Raw genomic sequence first — 16,568 nt, forward strand, 5'->3', positions numbered from 1 at the left:
GTAAACAGCATTATTTTGAAAATATGTTAATCCTACTTATTCTAAAAATTGAGTTTTATAAGGTATTAATGTATTGCTTTCATTTCTTTGAATTTCTTGTTTTAAGGTCTTGTTTGCTTGTAAACCAGGGACTTGTGATTGCAATTGTCTAATGATAAGCATAGTTTTAAAACTCCATGCTTTACTTAAAGAATTTTTAAATTTGACTTGTCTCTCTTAACATGGACTAATAAAACAATATTAGGAACTATTTGCTGAACTATTCTAAAGTCACTGTTAAAGGTGACTTCTTTGTAAAGGAAAAAAGGAAGCACCCTTTCATTTTCTCCTTTAGATGGAGCATGTAGTCTCTGAGTCTTAATCTGTAGCACCAATTTTTTATGTCCTTGTGAGACACCAGTCACTTTACATGAGGTTGCCAATTAACGTTGATTGTGTAATGGTGATACAGTTAGCCAGAAAACAAGCTAATATTCCTCAGCCTAAGCTCCGTAATAGTGAAATCACTTTTCCTTTTCATATTATGCCAGTTCTCTTTTGTTGCATGTGATGAAAGATAAATGAACTCTCTGGTGGATAGGCAGCAGATGCTCCTCATCCGAAGACACGTTTACTTTTCTTCCCTGAAGCACTAACTTCCGCAAGCATAATCTTTTGAGTAATATGTGGCTGCTTCATCAAATATGGTTGTGTGATGTATTTATGTAGATAGCATGATGAAAATGTCAAGGATATGTATATTGATTTTTCTACAGTTCATCCATAGTGAATTAATATCACTGGACTAGGAAGACTGTTTTTTGTTGTTGTTTCTCTGTGCCAGAGACCATGTTTTTTCACCATATGTCACCATGTCTAGAAACCTCTTAAGAGTTAGTCTACCCTATCGCATATGTGTTTAGTACAGACAATTTGCACTTTGCAGTGAAGAGCAGGACAGTCCTTGTGGAGGAAGCAGTGTGTCAGGGCTCTGAGTGCACCAGTAGTCCAGTGACTTGCCAACATCTTTGAGAAGCAGGTGGAAGCACTGCTGCCCTATCATTCATATGACTGTTGGTGTTCTCAGAGCTTTGATACAGTGATTGAACTCTACGCCCTCTCTTCCATAAAAAGCATATGCAGATCTAGGCTCCAGGCTCCACTGCGCTCTCCACATTGACAAGTCAAAAAAAAAGGGGAAACAGGTCTTCAGTGTCCTACTCTAAGTACTTGATCCTGTGTGCCCAGTGGAAGCTTATGGAACATCTTTATGGTCATTGGGGTTGTGTGACGTGAGTACAATCAGACTCAGGATGCCTCTGAGGAGGTCTAAGCTAACTGTAGTTCTGAATGTCTGTTTTGGTATCTCTGGATGTTTTTTGAATCAATTACAAAAGATGAGAATTTTTTATTTTTCTTGTTCTTTCCAGGGGACATGAATTTTGGGTGGATTTGAATGTTATGAAATTATATGAAACTGTTGAGTTTGACCAGATGCGGAGGTTATCCACACCTTCCTGCCCCAGCTCCAGCTCGAACTACTACACAGTCTGGAAATACTTCTGCAGGGACCACTTTGGTTGGAGAGAATACTCTGAGGTATTTAACACATTCCAGAATCATGCTTTTGGGTTATAATGCAAAACTGCACTAGCATTTTATCCTCAGGTGATATGAATTTGACTTGGCCTCTTCTTAAGAAAAAGTAATCGCTCCATAATATGTAATATGCCCTTTATTTGGGACCATTGCTTTTCACTGACAGGGAGATGGATAGTCTTCTGCCCAGCTGGGGGTCTAATTTATAACAGACCAAAGTTTTTGTCTCAAAATTATTTAAATTCACTCAACACCTTATGAAATGTGAAGAGCTCAGGCTACAGCCAGATTCCCACATGTTCTATTAAAAAGGGTGTATGTAGAAAGTCTCTGGAGAACAGAGGTTTGAGAGTGATTTTAAAATATTAATCCAACTTTTAGGAATGTACTGTGGTATATCATCTAGGAAGTAGAGGCTGAGTCACTGACCCTAGCAAGCTGAAGGTAGGGTTTAAGTATTTTTGATGTGACCATCTACCATCCTTGCATAGTTTTTCTGTCAACACCCATTCATTTCAGTTTAGTCATCGGGGGTGGAGTATGGAATTTCAGCTGATGAACTCAGTCATGCTGTCTGGGCACCCAAACTGAGTTAATGTGAATCTGTTCTGCTGCAGTGGGGAAATTGTCTAGAATTCTCCTTAAGCGTTCCCTGCCATTCAGAAGGAGCGCCTGTTCGGGAGAGATAGCCTTCTTTTTCTGCTCATGTGAAAGATGGCTGAGTACAGTCTGAACCTGTAGGATTACATTTATTTTTGTCTTGAAGAGAAATAAAAATGGCTGTATCTGACTGCTTTTACAGAACAATCCAGTGTTTCAGTATCATTCAAAGCTGCTAAACCTCCAACATGTCTCCAACTAGTGATTTCAAAATGCCCTGGTACTTAGAAACTGTTTGTAAAATAAGTTTGGTGATATTTTTACATTTTCAGTCTGTTTTCCTCTAAAGTCTTAAATATTTAGGATTCCTAAAGTTATTTAAATAGAATTATTTCTAAGGAAGATAATTGAGCCACTTCAGTGTTGAACATAGTTTGCAGAAAAAGCAGTGGAATCAGAGCTATGCACTGCTGGACTGCTCCGTGAATTATCCCTGATAACATTTGAGGCATAAAAGGTAACTCACTTTTGGGAGTAAATAGGCCCGTGTCCATTTTAAGAAAGTGATTTCTAATCTCTAGAAGCCTGGTTTTAAGACAAGGGAGACAGCTTTCTGCAAACTTAACACTACCATTTAGCTTTTTATTTTTTAGCTTATATGTCTGTCCCCCAAAGATCTTACAAAGTAGGATGTGAACCTCCAGAGTCATTGAGTTTAGTCCCTTGCTGTCTCGTAGACCATGTTATACAATCACCTTAGTAAATGGGTCGATCTCTATCCTAAATGTAGTTACAGATTTTGGTCCTCACTGCTCCATTTGAAAGGTAGTTCCAGAACTTCCATACACTAATAGGTTGGACCCTTTTTCTAAATGTCTGTGTTAAATCTGTTAATCTGGCAAACTTGTTTCTTTTTGAATATGTAATTTGTGTTGTACATGTTTTTGTTTTCTTAATATTTCTCAAAACAGCCCGTTGTAAGACTGATAGAAGAAGCCAGCTGCCGGGGTCTGAAAGAGGTTCGGTTTGTTACCTGGCATAATCAGTATATCTTAAATATCAAAGACGGATTCCAGCAAAATGCATGCTTCAGAAGAGAAATCAAGAGGCGACCCCTTCTTCGTTCATGCATTGTGCTGATGCCGTTTTTACAGTATGTATCCCAGCAAAATGAAAACTTGAAATGTCAAATGTTCCTTCATGTTGGTCTGTCCATTAGAATTGTATTCCTTAAGATGTGACAAGGAAATAGGTATCATTTGCTAGGAAAATCAGAAGATATAATAAAAAGACCTAAGTCATCTTCATTTCATGTAACTCTAAGTATTTGCAAATTTTGGATTTAACCATATGTTCTTTTTTCCAGATCAGTAGTTACTTGTCTACAAATATGGGTCCTAATTCAGGAATTCCTGTATAGAGAGAGGTTTTGTGAGCATATGCTCAGTTCCAGTAAAAATAAATATAATATGAGTGTTTGGTGGAAATTTTTCTTAATCAAAATCATGGAGGTTTTTTTGGAAAAATTCCAGAGTATTTGAACAATTCAGCAATAATATTAAAAGTATAGAAGTGACAGCTTTGCCCAACCCCATCTTTAGGTAATCTCCTGTAGAGTGAAATGCTGTAACTGCTGATTAACACTTCGCAGTGCTATTGAACATTTTCAGTGAAGTAAAAAGAGTAAATTTCAGAATATACCTAAAGCTGTTTTCTGTGGTTGTCTTGTACAAATTGTAGACTTCCTTAGTCACAAACTAGAAATGTTCAGTGAGAAATAGTGTTAGTTACTTTAATAGAAATAGTAAAAATACTCAGCATCAGTTCTGAAGTGACTTTTGACATAAATAATGGACATCATCCCAGCAGTGAATTCAAAACAGCTTGTAAATCAGAGCTCAGTTTAGGGTCCAGGAGTGCCTCTAAAGCTTACTTCTGCTCTTCTGTGATCCGTAGAGCAGGATAGAAATTTAAAGAAAGGTAAAAGGTGAAAGCCGATAATTGTAAGTTCTTCTCTTCCAAAGTCAGACCAGAAGTGCGTCTGTATAGAATATAATAGGGGCTGATACACAATGGGCAGACTTGCTGTAAATTTTTTAGGATCAGTGTGAAGAAGCAGCTTGCAATCAATTCTGGCCTCACACTTAGGACTGGACATGGCAAAGTGGTGCTTTAGCATTCCTAATACCTTGAGGTCAGATTTCGTTTGTAATGAATATAGTCTGAGTTTTAACTTGTTTCTTTAAAACTATGTATACATACTATACTAAAACCCAAATACCCTGTTGTGCAGAGCCTTGCCAGTCATACAGATTTGGTAGAATATGTGAGGAGCCTTGTATTCCATTCTTCTTTGGAGCTCTCCTACTAGAAACTGGGCAGTCCTCTTTGGAAGAACATCCTGTATGCCACTCTCAACAGCTGTTGTAGTTGCTCAGTTACTTTAAAAATATCAGTCTTAAACCATCATTTAGTGTATGTTGCAGCTATAGGAAGGGAAGTTTGCCAAATTCTGTTCTAACAGCTACTAGAAGTCAGTACCTTCAAAAATTGTCACACGGGGGTCAACAGCATGCACGGAGTGATGTGATTTCTGGATGTCTTGTTTCTAGGCACTGTCAATTTAGGGCGCTGTCACTATGCTGCTAGATGGCACTGGTCATAAGTAGGCTTTAACATGTTTTCCTTTCTCTGTGTGTTCTGATACAAGCTGGAACTGTTGCAACAAAAGGAGGAAGTGGAATCTTATCCCCAAAGTTGAAGGAGGACAAGGCTGAGAGGCCTGCAGCTTCAAAGGAAAGCTCACTAGGTTAGAAGCTAAGAGACTATCAGAACTTGAGGTCTCCATGGGTTTGAACCAAGTTTCAGAACTGCAGAACTTCTGAAATACTCTCTAAGTCTATGTTTGCATAAAATAAAGTTTATGCCATCACAGCCCTTCTGTTTTGGGGCATTTCTCCATTCCCAGTTGCACACTTTATTTGGAGATCCGTGACCTCCAAGCCTTTCACAATTTTGGCAACTACTCACTCACCACTTTTCAGGAGAAACGTAATCTGAGGAACTCCTTACCAGTAGGCTCTGTTTGTTATTTGAAGGTTATAATGTACCTTTTGGGTCTTGGGACATCAGAAGTAGAGATACATTTTGTTTGCCAAATTATTGTCCAGCTTCCTACTTCTCACCCTCTTTAGTGATCACCAGGCCATCAGCTGTAGGTCCCATGAAAATGATTGTTCAAAAACATTTTATAATTTTCAAGATCAGTTAAAGCATTCTGTTGTTTTTATTGTCATTGCAACTGGGGGTGAATGTGTTCACCCATCAAAGGCGGAGTGAGGAAAGTGTTGCATTGTAGTCATTTTTGATTAGAACTCATAAAAATGCCATTTTTGTGATCTCACCAGCACAGCTGGAAGCATTATTGTTAGAGTCCAGTAGTTAGGAACATATTGTCCTGTTAGCAAAGGAGTGGAAGTCATTTGTCATTAAACTGGCAGCTTGGCATGCTGGGCCAATCAAAGGAGATTTAGCTGCTGCATTAGGGCTAGAACGCTCATTAGTTTGCTGAATTGTTACAGCATCTAACTGTGAGGTGAAAGTGAATTTGGTCAGAGTCTCAAAACAAGTTGTTGTTGGAAATATTTTTAGATACAGTCTTACAGGAAGAAAATAAAAAAAACATTAAAGAAATATTGGGAGGATGCATGTGATAAGAGCAAGCATGAACTTTCTGGTTATTGCAGACTGGTTGTCTTAGTGAAAAATAACTTTCTGGTTATCGTAGTGAAAAATAAAGATTTAAGGTATTTTCCTGATGCTTTGCTAGCAGTGACTGTTTTACTACAGTTTAAGTCTATGATTTTGAGAGATGCTAAACTCACGTAACTCCAGCTAACTTTAGTGGACCATTGAGTGTTCTACACCCATAAGGGTTTGATCATAACTATTTAAAGCAGCTACAAAATCTGTAAATTAAGTTCTAAAATTTCTATTGTTCTGCAGTAAACCTCATTTTTATTTTCCTTATACAAAGACCTTGTAATTCTCACTTAGAAGTCCAGCAATTCTTAGCAGGGACAACACAGTATTTTAAAAACTGTTAAGATTTTGCAATAAAGTATGGGAGTGTCTTTAAAAAGTCAGTATTTGCCCCCACTTATCACACAGTCACACCTGAGGTTCCGTCCCCTCTCCCAAATCAGATATGAAATTACAAAAGAATACTTGAAATAGAAACAGTGGTTAATACGTGGTAGTGATTGACAAGTGTTAACTTTTTAATGGCTCTCCCTGTATAATAAATCATGATAATTAATTTAAACTAGTCAGAATAAATGAACAAAGTGCACCTAGAGATGCGATGCTTTTATTGTATTTGTTGCCTTACTAATTCATAACTTGCGTTGATGTGCACTTTCTCAATACTGTGAATGAGTGAAGTTCTACAGCAATGTTGTTACCATTGACTTTAAGAGGAAAAAACCGTAATAAATAAATACATGTTGTAATGTTGTAGCTGCTATTTTAATAATGATTATTAGAAAAATCCATATTCTGGGTTTCTTTTAAACTATTAATAAACAGAGAAGAATTTTGAGTTCAGTTAAATCAATGCAAATCAATTGAGGTCTCCTTTTAGTTTTGTACAGCAGGTGAAAGCTCTGTGAACAAAATTTTAAAGAGTATTTGTGCTCTAAAGAGTGTAAGTGGTGTTACAGTTTACTCTGTCATCCAAATCAAATGTTTCAATTTAAAAATACCTTTTTTTTTTTTTTCCAACTTTTAATCTAGACCTGAAAAGCTCAACCTGCAATCAGAAAATCATATGAAATTATTTCTGGGTCACACAAGGTTCTTTGAGGCTCACGTATCACCAGCATTAAAGATTCTGAAAGGAGATCTTAACTGATATTTTTGTGGTTGAGATGCGAACAGCAATAGAATTGTTGTCTATCTATAGTTACATTTAGAATCAGAAGTTCCTCTGTAATTGTTTCTTAGTGCACCTGAGAATCTTAGCATTCCTTAAGGACAGACTGGTTGATTAAGGAAGTACCAGTTTTACATAGTTGTTCAGATAGAATCACATTTGAACAGAAGATTGATTCCAGAACATTGACTCTAGAAAATCTGCCGTTAGCAAAACTTTGAGATTTTATGTGTCTCATAGTAAACTTACTTTCTACAAAGATGAGAGAGTAAGTTTGCCTATCATTCTTGTATGCTAAATCCAGTAGCATATACTCAGGGAGGTAGGATTTGGCCTTGGAGTTGCCAAAACTCAGCTTGCCTAAGATGGCTACACAAGCATTTTCTTTCTTCATTTTCTCCTAATCAGAACAGACTTTCTCCTTACATTTTGATTTTGATATGTAAGCAGAGTAAAAGTGACCTAAGAAACTTAATGCACATGGTTAAGATCAGCTATTCCACACACACAAAATACCCACCACAGACAGTGGATACCAGTGACTTTATAATCTTTCCTGAGCAGAGTAGAATTGTCTACTTCTGATTGTACTTAACACATCTGTTTTTGTTGGTGGTTTGTCCAGGAGTCAGTAGCACCTTTGTCTATAAGAATACTTTAGTAAAATATTCATCTGGTGAAATTTGAGATAGTTCCATTTATTCTTGCAACTTAAAGGGAACTTTACCAGCTTGTAGGAGCTGAAGATCTACGTACCTGAAGTTTGAAAACCAGAGCCTGAATCTGCAAGCTTTACATGTTCAAAGTATTTTTATTGACGTAACAGGGACAACTCCAATAAGTAAGGATTATTCAGTTGAGTAAGGCTTGCTTGTTCAGATTTTAATCAGGTGAACATAAGCCACGGATTCCATACTCTTTATCTAAATTTAGCAGGTATTACATGTAACAGTTCAGAAGTCTGAAACATTCCACAAAGGTTTAGTTATATTAAGAGTGCAATCTTGCCAGTTCCAAAATCAGTGTTGAAATCAAATTGATTTTACTATAGTCATTTCTCCTCTTTCTGGCATACATTTTGCTTTTCTGCTGTAGCTGTTACAGGCATCAGCAATCCTCCTTCTCCCTCTTCTGGCTGCTTACCTGGCAGCATTCCCAAAAAGGAAGGGCTGGTCTCTCACATGGAAATAAGCAACTGCAAATGCAAATCTACATAGGGCTCTGTGCAAATGAAAATAAGAAAGTGTTCCTCAGTATGACACTAGGTAGTACTAAAAACGTATTATCTCTTCTTATACATAATATAGCAAAATAATGCAAGTTTTACCTGTGAAGTGTTATTAATTAGGGTCATTCATTGTTTATACTGTACCAGAAGGTATGTATGTTTCTACTTCTCGTATGGTATTCTAAGGAAATGAGGTCAAATGTTGACAAATTAATATTCTTTTCTTATTCTGTATGTCTTATGCTATACATTAAAACCATTAATAGGATGTAGCCAATTTGTAAAATAGTTGTATGTGGTAGCATTCAGCCTGCACTCTAGTTGTATAACCACCACTCTTGTCGCCAGCCTAGAATGTGAATAATGATGATGATGATGATAGGCTTTTAAGTCGTCACCAGTCTGTATCATTTCTGTAAGTGGAACTGCATCCATGAAAGCCGAAATGTTGTTATTAATTTTAATGAATGCAGGAGTTATTAAAATAGAAGAAATAGTTGGCATGTTCTTTTTAAACAAGTATTAAAGATATGTAAATTACTACAGAACTAAAGAGCAGCAATTGTTTAAGATATGTTGATGACTAAATAAATGTAATTTGAATTTCTGTTTGTGAATGTTTAAGTAGAAACTCTTTCTCCTTCCCAAACTAGGACTTTAGGTGGCAATTCTCCAGTTCCCTCTCCACCAACTGAACCAGTTCCTTCACAAGTCTTATCTCCAACTGCTGTTACCTCTCCAAACTTCTACCCTGAGACTTGGATTAGTATGGATCCATCTCAGGACTTCATCCAAGTGCCTGTTTCAAAGGAAGATAAAAGCTATAGAACCATTTATAATCTATTTCACAAGACTGTACCAGAGACCAAATACAAAATTTTGAAAATTCTGAGAGTGCAAAATCAGTTTCTTTGGGAAAAATATAAAAGGTAAGATAATGCAAATACCTTTTTTTTTTTACAATAGTGGGGAGGTACCCTAAAATTGGTGATTGGGGCTGTAAAATATAAATTGATCATTAAGCTGAATGCAAAAACTCCAGATTTCTGAAGGAGTCTTCTATTGAATAACTTTGAAAAATAAATATTGCTGATTGCCCATCCAGAAATCTCATGTAAGAGGTTTTATGTGCTATTAATAAGTTTATACAATATATATTTTGTATAAATATATACAATATATTTAAATCTATAGTGTCTATCTGAAAAATATAAGGATGTTCTTTCCATTCAACTTACAAGCCAGCCAAGAAGAAACTCTCTTCATCAAATAAGGTCCATTTTAAAAATAGCCATTTGTGTCTTGGTTCCCCAGGACATGGCAACCCAGGATCTGACAGTGCTCCAGCAAAGCTGAAATTTTACGTCAGTCAGTCCCATCCAAACCTAAGATGATGTGTTTCAAAGTTATCATCCATTGGTCATTGATAGTAATTGATATGAAATTAGATTTGTGGATTCTCTGTCCCTTCTCAAGAAACGCAAAATCTCAGGAGAAATCAAAGGATGGGTTGTGTGAGCACAGAGACTTACAATATTAATTCTTACAGTATTAATGCCACTACAGAGAATCTTCATCCCCCCTGTCTGACAGTAATATCTCTGTGGGATTTCTTCTGAAGCCATAGTTTAATCCTTGCACAGACATTGTTTTTGCTCTTAAGAGGAGTTCTTTCCACATTCAAGGTGACATACAAAGGTAAGCAGCACTTCTCAGGCTACTTTGCCTCTGCTGCTGTACAAATGACAGAACTCCAGCCTCCAGCAGTATCACTGTTCAGGACCTTTCAAAAATACTAAATGCACACAAAAGTTTCATTTTAAAACAGAAGACCAGTCCTGTTATATATGCAGAAATATTCTCATGTCTCCTCTTACAGCTCTTGTATTCCAGAGGATAATACCGATACTTTTTACTTTAAGAACTGCAGTGAAAATTCATTTTCATGTGCAGAACTACAGTGAATATTCATCTGTGCTTTTCATTTTGTATTCCAGGAAAAAGGAATATATGTCTAAAAAAATGACTGGACTTGACAGAATAATGAATGAAAGGCATTTGTTCCATGGCACCTCCCAGGATGTAGTGGATGGAATCTGCAAGCACAACTTTGACCCACGTGTCTGTGGGAAGCATGCCACCATGTTTGGACAAGGCAGTTACTTTGCCAGAAAGGCAAGCTATTCTCATAACTTTTCCAAAAGGTCACCCAAAGGAGTTCATTACATGTTTTTGGCTAAAGTACTGACAGGAAGATACACAGTGGGCAATCACACCATGAGGAGACCTCCACCTGTGAACCCTGGCAGCATTACTAGTGACCTCTATGACTCTTGTGTGGACAATTACTTTGAGCCTCAGATATTTGTCATTTTTAATGATGATCAGAGCTACCCTTATTTTATTATCCAATATGAAGAAGTTAGCAACACTGTCTCTATTTGAAAATCTGTGCTGCTAAATTATTCATTTTAATAAACTCTATTATCTGACATTTGTAGCAGTTTTTGTGGAAAAAAATTGGACATTGTAGAATTGATTGACATTACTTGATTGGAAGGAAGGAAGTCTCAAAATACAAAAAAGATCTGAAGTGACCAATTGTGTACTTGCTGTTTGATTATGTATGTGCAAATTGTAAATATCTTTCCATTGTTTATAGTTGAAAATCTTTGCCTTTTGTTAAAAAACACTGTTTATTTATGTTAGTAAATATTCATGCTTAAAAATGTTTGTGCATATAATTTCAATTGTTATGTGTGTATTACAGTGGTGAGAAAATTTTTTATGCCATGGTCTTGAAATCTGACAGACAGCCATTTCTAAATAATCAAACCAGATAAATTTTGCCCCAAGAATATTAAATAAGAGATTCTGCCAACCATTAGTTTTTATTAAATTATTTAGAGAGCTAAGCAAAGCATGCAGAAAGATGGAGGGGGATCAGAAAACTAACATTCTGCTCATACTTCAGATTATTAAACTTGACAATACAAATAAATGCATCATTTTTGACATCAATTCTAAATTAAGAAAAGGTTAGTATGGAATACAGTCCGTGAGGGTCTAAAGCAGTGTGGCTTTACAGCAGCTTATGGCTGAACAAGTTTATCATTTTTCTCTGCTCTGGCATTGTGGTGGGGATGGGAACGCCATATGGGAAGCTATCGAAAGACATGTCCATGCTATTGAACCTGTGCACAGCTGGGTATGTGCCATCCAGTCCTCATTACTTTCAGACATTCTGATTTAAAGGAGTATAGCTTTATGGAACATACATCTTGGAAAAGAAACCTCAAACTCTCTTTTAAATGAGATCTTAAAATTTGATAAAGGATGATTTTTGTTAACGTCACTTAAAACTAATGAAGCTGATATTAAATAAATTAAAAATTGATTGATACATTTAAAATAACTATGAACACGTAATCCTCATTTAATTAGGGTGTTTTTGTTTTTTCCAGGCAGCTATGCTTGGCTCAGGTGCTCTTCAGTGTGTTTAGTGGTGATCTGGAAAAGAAATACAAAATCATCAGTAATATTTGCAAGTGACCCAAAACCAGAAATGATAAATAATGAAATAGGTCAGTCATTCAAAGCAGCCTGTATTGCTTGGTAAGGTAAGCTCTTTTAAACAACATGTGTTCTTATGCATCTGGATGCAAGATCATATATTTGTATTTTGAAGGCAGGAAGAGAAACAGTATGTAGTACAGAGTTGTAGAACAGGAAACTTATACTAGAATGCTGTTAAACTAAAAGAATCTACACTAGCAGTAGCATCATAGGCTTAAGGCACAGGTCTCCAATGCTAATGGAACTGATTTGGAGTTCCACCCATTGAACTTGCATATTCCAGTTGGAATATCTGAAATCATTATATATATATTTCTTACCTAGTTATGCTTTATGAAAAAAGCAGTCTTTAAAGTGGGATCGTAAGTAATTTCAGAATCATGATTTAAAATTCAGGAAAAGATAAGTAAATAATAATCACCATTCCAAATCTTGGCATGTTTTGCATTTGTAGTTCAGTTTGTTTTTTCTGAGTCATTTAAAGTATCATGCCACTGTGAAAGTAGCATGCTCAGAATTCACAGGACTCCACCTAGCCACCGTGGGAGTGACCTTCCCTGCCTCCTCACAGTGTGCTCTGTTACTGACTGTCGGTTGGGTTTGTAATTAAAAATTTGTCACAGGCAAATTCAGGTCCCTGCTAGCTTGCGTTCTACGATGTGGTTTTAACAAGGCAATAGCTATCACAGGCTGGCTAACACTATAAAATTTTAGTTCCGTGACACATGTTATAGGTCATGGCCCAGCAAAATTAACCTTGATAATTTTTCACCTCAAGCAGCTCCAGTGAGGTAAAACTGAGATGCCCTACCCGTGTTAAGTTTTTTACTTAAGTATCTTATTATAAGAATATACACTCCTTTATTAGCATGTATGTGGCCTAAGAGCATTTGCCTAGTGTTCACAAAGCAGTAGTGACCATTGTATCTGCTAACTGAAGTAGAAGGTATCATGATTTTCTTTGCTGTAAAGGGAGCATTAGAGTGCTTGTTGCTTCTGTGACTCAGCAGCAAACCTCCTTCAGCTGAGTTTGGAGCTGCTTGTTTATAATAATGTATTCTGTATCCACTTTGAGGCCTAATAAAAACCTGTTTTGCTATAGGAGAGAATTAGTTACTCTCACCAACACTCCTACTTGTTTCCATCACATTGTGTTACTCCTTGCTACCTGCAGTAGCTCAAACCATCTGGTAGGCCAGAAGAAAGGAAAATCCAAGCAGCTGTTTCCAATTAACTACCAATCTCTTCTGAGGCTCTTGGCAGTACAAGAGAGCACTAAAACCTGAGGGAGTTTGTGTTGAGGAAGGAGATCTGCATTGGTGTGGTAGGATAGAAGATGCCCTTGTGAAGATGCCCAGATGAGGTGGTCATTTGTTGTAGCCTATTTGATCGAGGGATGATTTCAGAAATGTGAGTTGGTTTGTGGAGGAATGAATTGTAGCTGGTGATAAAGTCAGGTCTAGATTGTCTCAATTTTAGAGCTGCTAAATCTTTTGGCTTACTTTCTCTTTCCTATGATAAGCAGGCTTTCCTGCAGTAGCTGAAGCAATAGCTTGGGAATCCCAGTGCTCTAAGGTGGTAGTGCACTGATGAGTGCATTTTGTTTGACTATAATGGAATTGGGGTAGAAAGATGAAACTGTATGTTTGTCACCAATTGTTTGCGCAGCCTCTAGATTATGGAAAGAATACTGTCTGCTGCAGCACAAGCACTGCTGTCCAGGTGGAAGAGGTGGAGGGAAGCAGGGTGGTTGCTATTGCAAGGAGTAGAAGGGTGTTGTATTGTCAAGGTGTTTCATGAGTAACGCTTAATGCACATTCCTGCTCTTGGAGACTGTGGCAACACCTTGGAGGGTGACAGGCTGGGAACTGATCCAGCAGTAAATAAGGCTCTATTTGCTAAACCGATTGGCTTGAGGACACTATATTACATTTATAGTTTATAATGTGTGTATATATGTATGCACATGGACACACAGATATAGAGTGGTTCTGTCAGTCCTGTGATAAGCTATCCTGTAAGGTACCTCTAAGCCCTTCCACTGTTTGCATTCTGGCACATACAAGTTACCAATTTTCACTATAAATAGACATGCATGAATAGAACATAGCATATTTAATTTCTTAACCAAATTGTATGACAACTTCCTAAACTTAAAATTGTTCCTTCTTTTACTTTGTTCTACACAAACAGCATTTTAATACATATGCAGAGCAAGGAAATGCTTCAATCTTCTTATACTTCCAGGTGATAAAGTTGCTAAGCTCCAGGTATAACAACATTCAGTGAACTGCAGAAACTCCCAATCTACATCAGTAGCAAGGAGATGAGAAACTCCATAATGTTGCTAGGGAGACATATGGAAGTAAATCTGCTGTTCAGTGAGAAGGAAACTGGCTCCAGCTGTTTGCTTTTTCATCTTTTTGATAAAGAGGTTGATGTTCTTGTGGCTTTCATGTTTAGTAGTACCCTACCCCCCATCAATGGCTTCTGGCCAATTTTATAACTCAGATAAACAGGATCACTATGGAACATGAAACTGCTGCTGAGAGTGGGAAGACTCATCTGTTATACAGGGTACATTACAAGAATACAAAGTCTCATGCTGGGAAGTGAAGACTTCCCTCAGTTCTCAAGCAACTGCTGGGGAAATCAGTCATATTTTTTCTCAGATGCTGTAATGGAGTTTTTGTCTTCTAGAAGATCACATTGTTTTGTCCCTCCTGTTCCCAAAGGGCTTTTATAGCAGTTGGAGTGTAGGAGTATTTGTCTTCTACCAGCAACTTCCCGCCTAAGAAGGCAGGAGGTGTTGGTAATGGATAGTTCTTATTATTTGTCCTCAAATGTTAGCTCAGATCAATTAACCACAATATTGTCTCTTATTTGCATTTTAAAACTGTGCTTTCCTGTGTGTGTGTGTGCTAGATTAACAAGATCCATAGGAATCCCTCTGTCTTCCAACTCATCTCTCCATAAAGTGAACTAAGGTTAGGACATGAGAGGCCTAGTGTGAACATGCTGGACTGAGTGGGGCCTCCTGAGTTGTTGAATGCAGTCCTACTGCCTGTACAATTTCCCCTTGCAGCTCTGTGCTGGACTGCCTCAGGACTGGGAGCATAGCAGCTCCTCTGCATTCCCCTGTCTCAGACAGACTCAAGGAATGATAGTCACGCTGCCAACCCCGGCCATATGCACAGGTAATACAGTAGCAGAATCTCTGTAGAGAGGTTATAACAAACCTCCCCGGAACGATCCTTTGCTCTCATTCTCCCTCAGGCTCTTACCAGCCTGAGGAAAGATGTGTTTTTTGACAAGACAAAGGGATTTCATCAAAACTCTAGAGCTGATGATGCTCTGCAGACACTGCCCTGAGAGTAAGCCATTAAGGTCAAGCTAGAGGCTGCTTGTAGGTAGTCTCCAACACCACCAGACAATCAGCTGCCATTAAAAGGCAGAAGTTCTGACTCTAAGACTAGAAGCAATACAGTTATATTTAATGCTGTTCACTGTCAGGCTGCTAGGAAAAACCACCACCTCCTCCTCTGAACAACTGAAACAACTGATTTTGCTCTACTAGACTTTGTACAATCTCCAGCCAAAACTCTTCTGTGGAGACTATTGTGTAAAATAAAGTTTTGCTTGTGTCTTAAATTGGCAAATTCTACAGTTAAGACTCTCAGGATGATTTGTTCACTGCACTGCTCCCAGAGCAATGTGCTCACTGCCTTGTAATGTTCTTATGGCAGTTTTCCTCTACTTTGACATCTTTAGACTTTCATCGTAAGCAAGGGTTGAAGATAATAACAAGCTTTGCCAATATGCCGCTGATAATATATTGTCAATATATTTGTAGTTTCCATGCCAACCTATTCCAAAAGTATAAATCATCTCACAAAGGCTTGTGAAACCAGCAGCTCCTTACCATAGGCAGATAGAATCACATGGCCCTCTGTTGAGGGCGAAGGACTTGATTTCCCCTTTCATGCTTGTGTAAGTTTGAAGTTGCATGGTCAAGATCAGTTATGCGAACACAAAAGAAGAAATAAGTCCCTAGCCGCAGTCATAGACTTGCGGTGTCCGAATCAGCCTCTTCACTGTACTGTTAACTCATGTTGCTGCACCCTTAGTCGCTGCTCGGACGCCAGCCTTTCACAGCTACTAAATATGGTATGGCTGGCCTGCAGGAAGGAGGGCCTCCTAGAAGAGGTGTCGTGGTTCGCCTTGCACTGTGAACGCAAGGCAAACCAGCTGGATGCGGACAATGCGCCAGTGTCTTCCTATAATCTCCCAGAGTTAGTAGAAGAATAATCTTGGCTTTCATCTGTAAAGACAAAAAAAAAAAAAAAAGCCTGGGAGGAAGCCTGTCCGACTTCCTGCCGGAAATGGGTGTGTGCCACACCAAGGAGAACGTGTGCTCAGATTTGCAGCCTGCCGCACCCTGGGTAAGCTAACCCAAAGTTCAAACCAGGAGGTCAGTCACCCACCTTGATTAACATAAATAGTCATTTTACAAAGTTCTCTTTCTTACAGCAAGTTCATCTGGGAGACCGAAACCTGCCTTCAGGCCTGCTTACATAGCAGGACCTTGACAGAATCAATGGAGTTGCATGAGTGTCAGGGTAGAATCTAGCAGGAACAGAACATGCCCGTAAT

The 16,568-nt window shown here is 38.0% G+C and overlaps 1 protein-coding gene across 6 annotated transcripts in view; it reads left to right on the top strand.

Annotated features, from left to right (window-relative positions):
- The window catches only part of TIPARP (TCDD inducible poly(ADP-ribose) polymerase), a 69,153-nt gene that overhangs the window by 34,351 nt on the left and 18,234 nt on the right, over positions 1 to 16,568 (top strand). For 4 of the 6 annotated variants that reach the window (XM_062582691.1, XM_062582694.1, XM_062582692.1 and 1 more), the window contains 4 exons: positions 1,410 to 1,578; positions 3,150 to 3,331; positions 8,993 to 9,268; positions 10,337 to 11,708. In XM_062582691.1, coding sequence (XP_062438675.1) covers positions 1,410 to 1,578; positions 3,150 to 3,331; positions 8,993 to 9,268; positions 10,337 to 10,784 — 1,075 coding nt within the window. In that variant the 3' untranslated portion in view covers positions 10,785 to 11,708. Of the gene's footprint in view, positions 1 to 1,409; positions 1,579 to 3,149; positions 3,332 to 8,992; positions 9,269 to 10,336; positions 11,709 to 11,803; positions 11,960 to 16,568 lie in introns of those variants that run through there. The other 2 variants (XR_009959268.1, XR_009959269.1) reach the window with 1 other exon arrangement.

The sequence above is a fragment of the Rhea pennata genome, chromosome 9 (genome assembly GCF_028389875.1).
Source record: "Rhea pennata isolate bPtePen1 chromosome 9, bPtePen1.pri, whole genome shotgun sequence".
NCBI classification, from domain to species: Eukaryota; Metazoa; Chordata; class Aves; order Rheiformes; family Rheidae; genus Rhea; species Rhea pennata.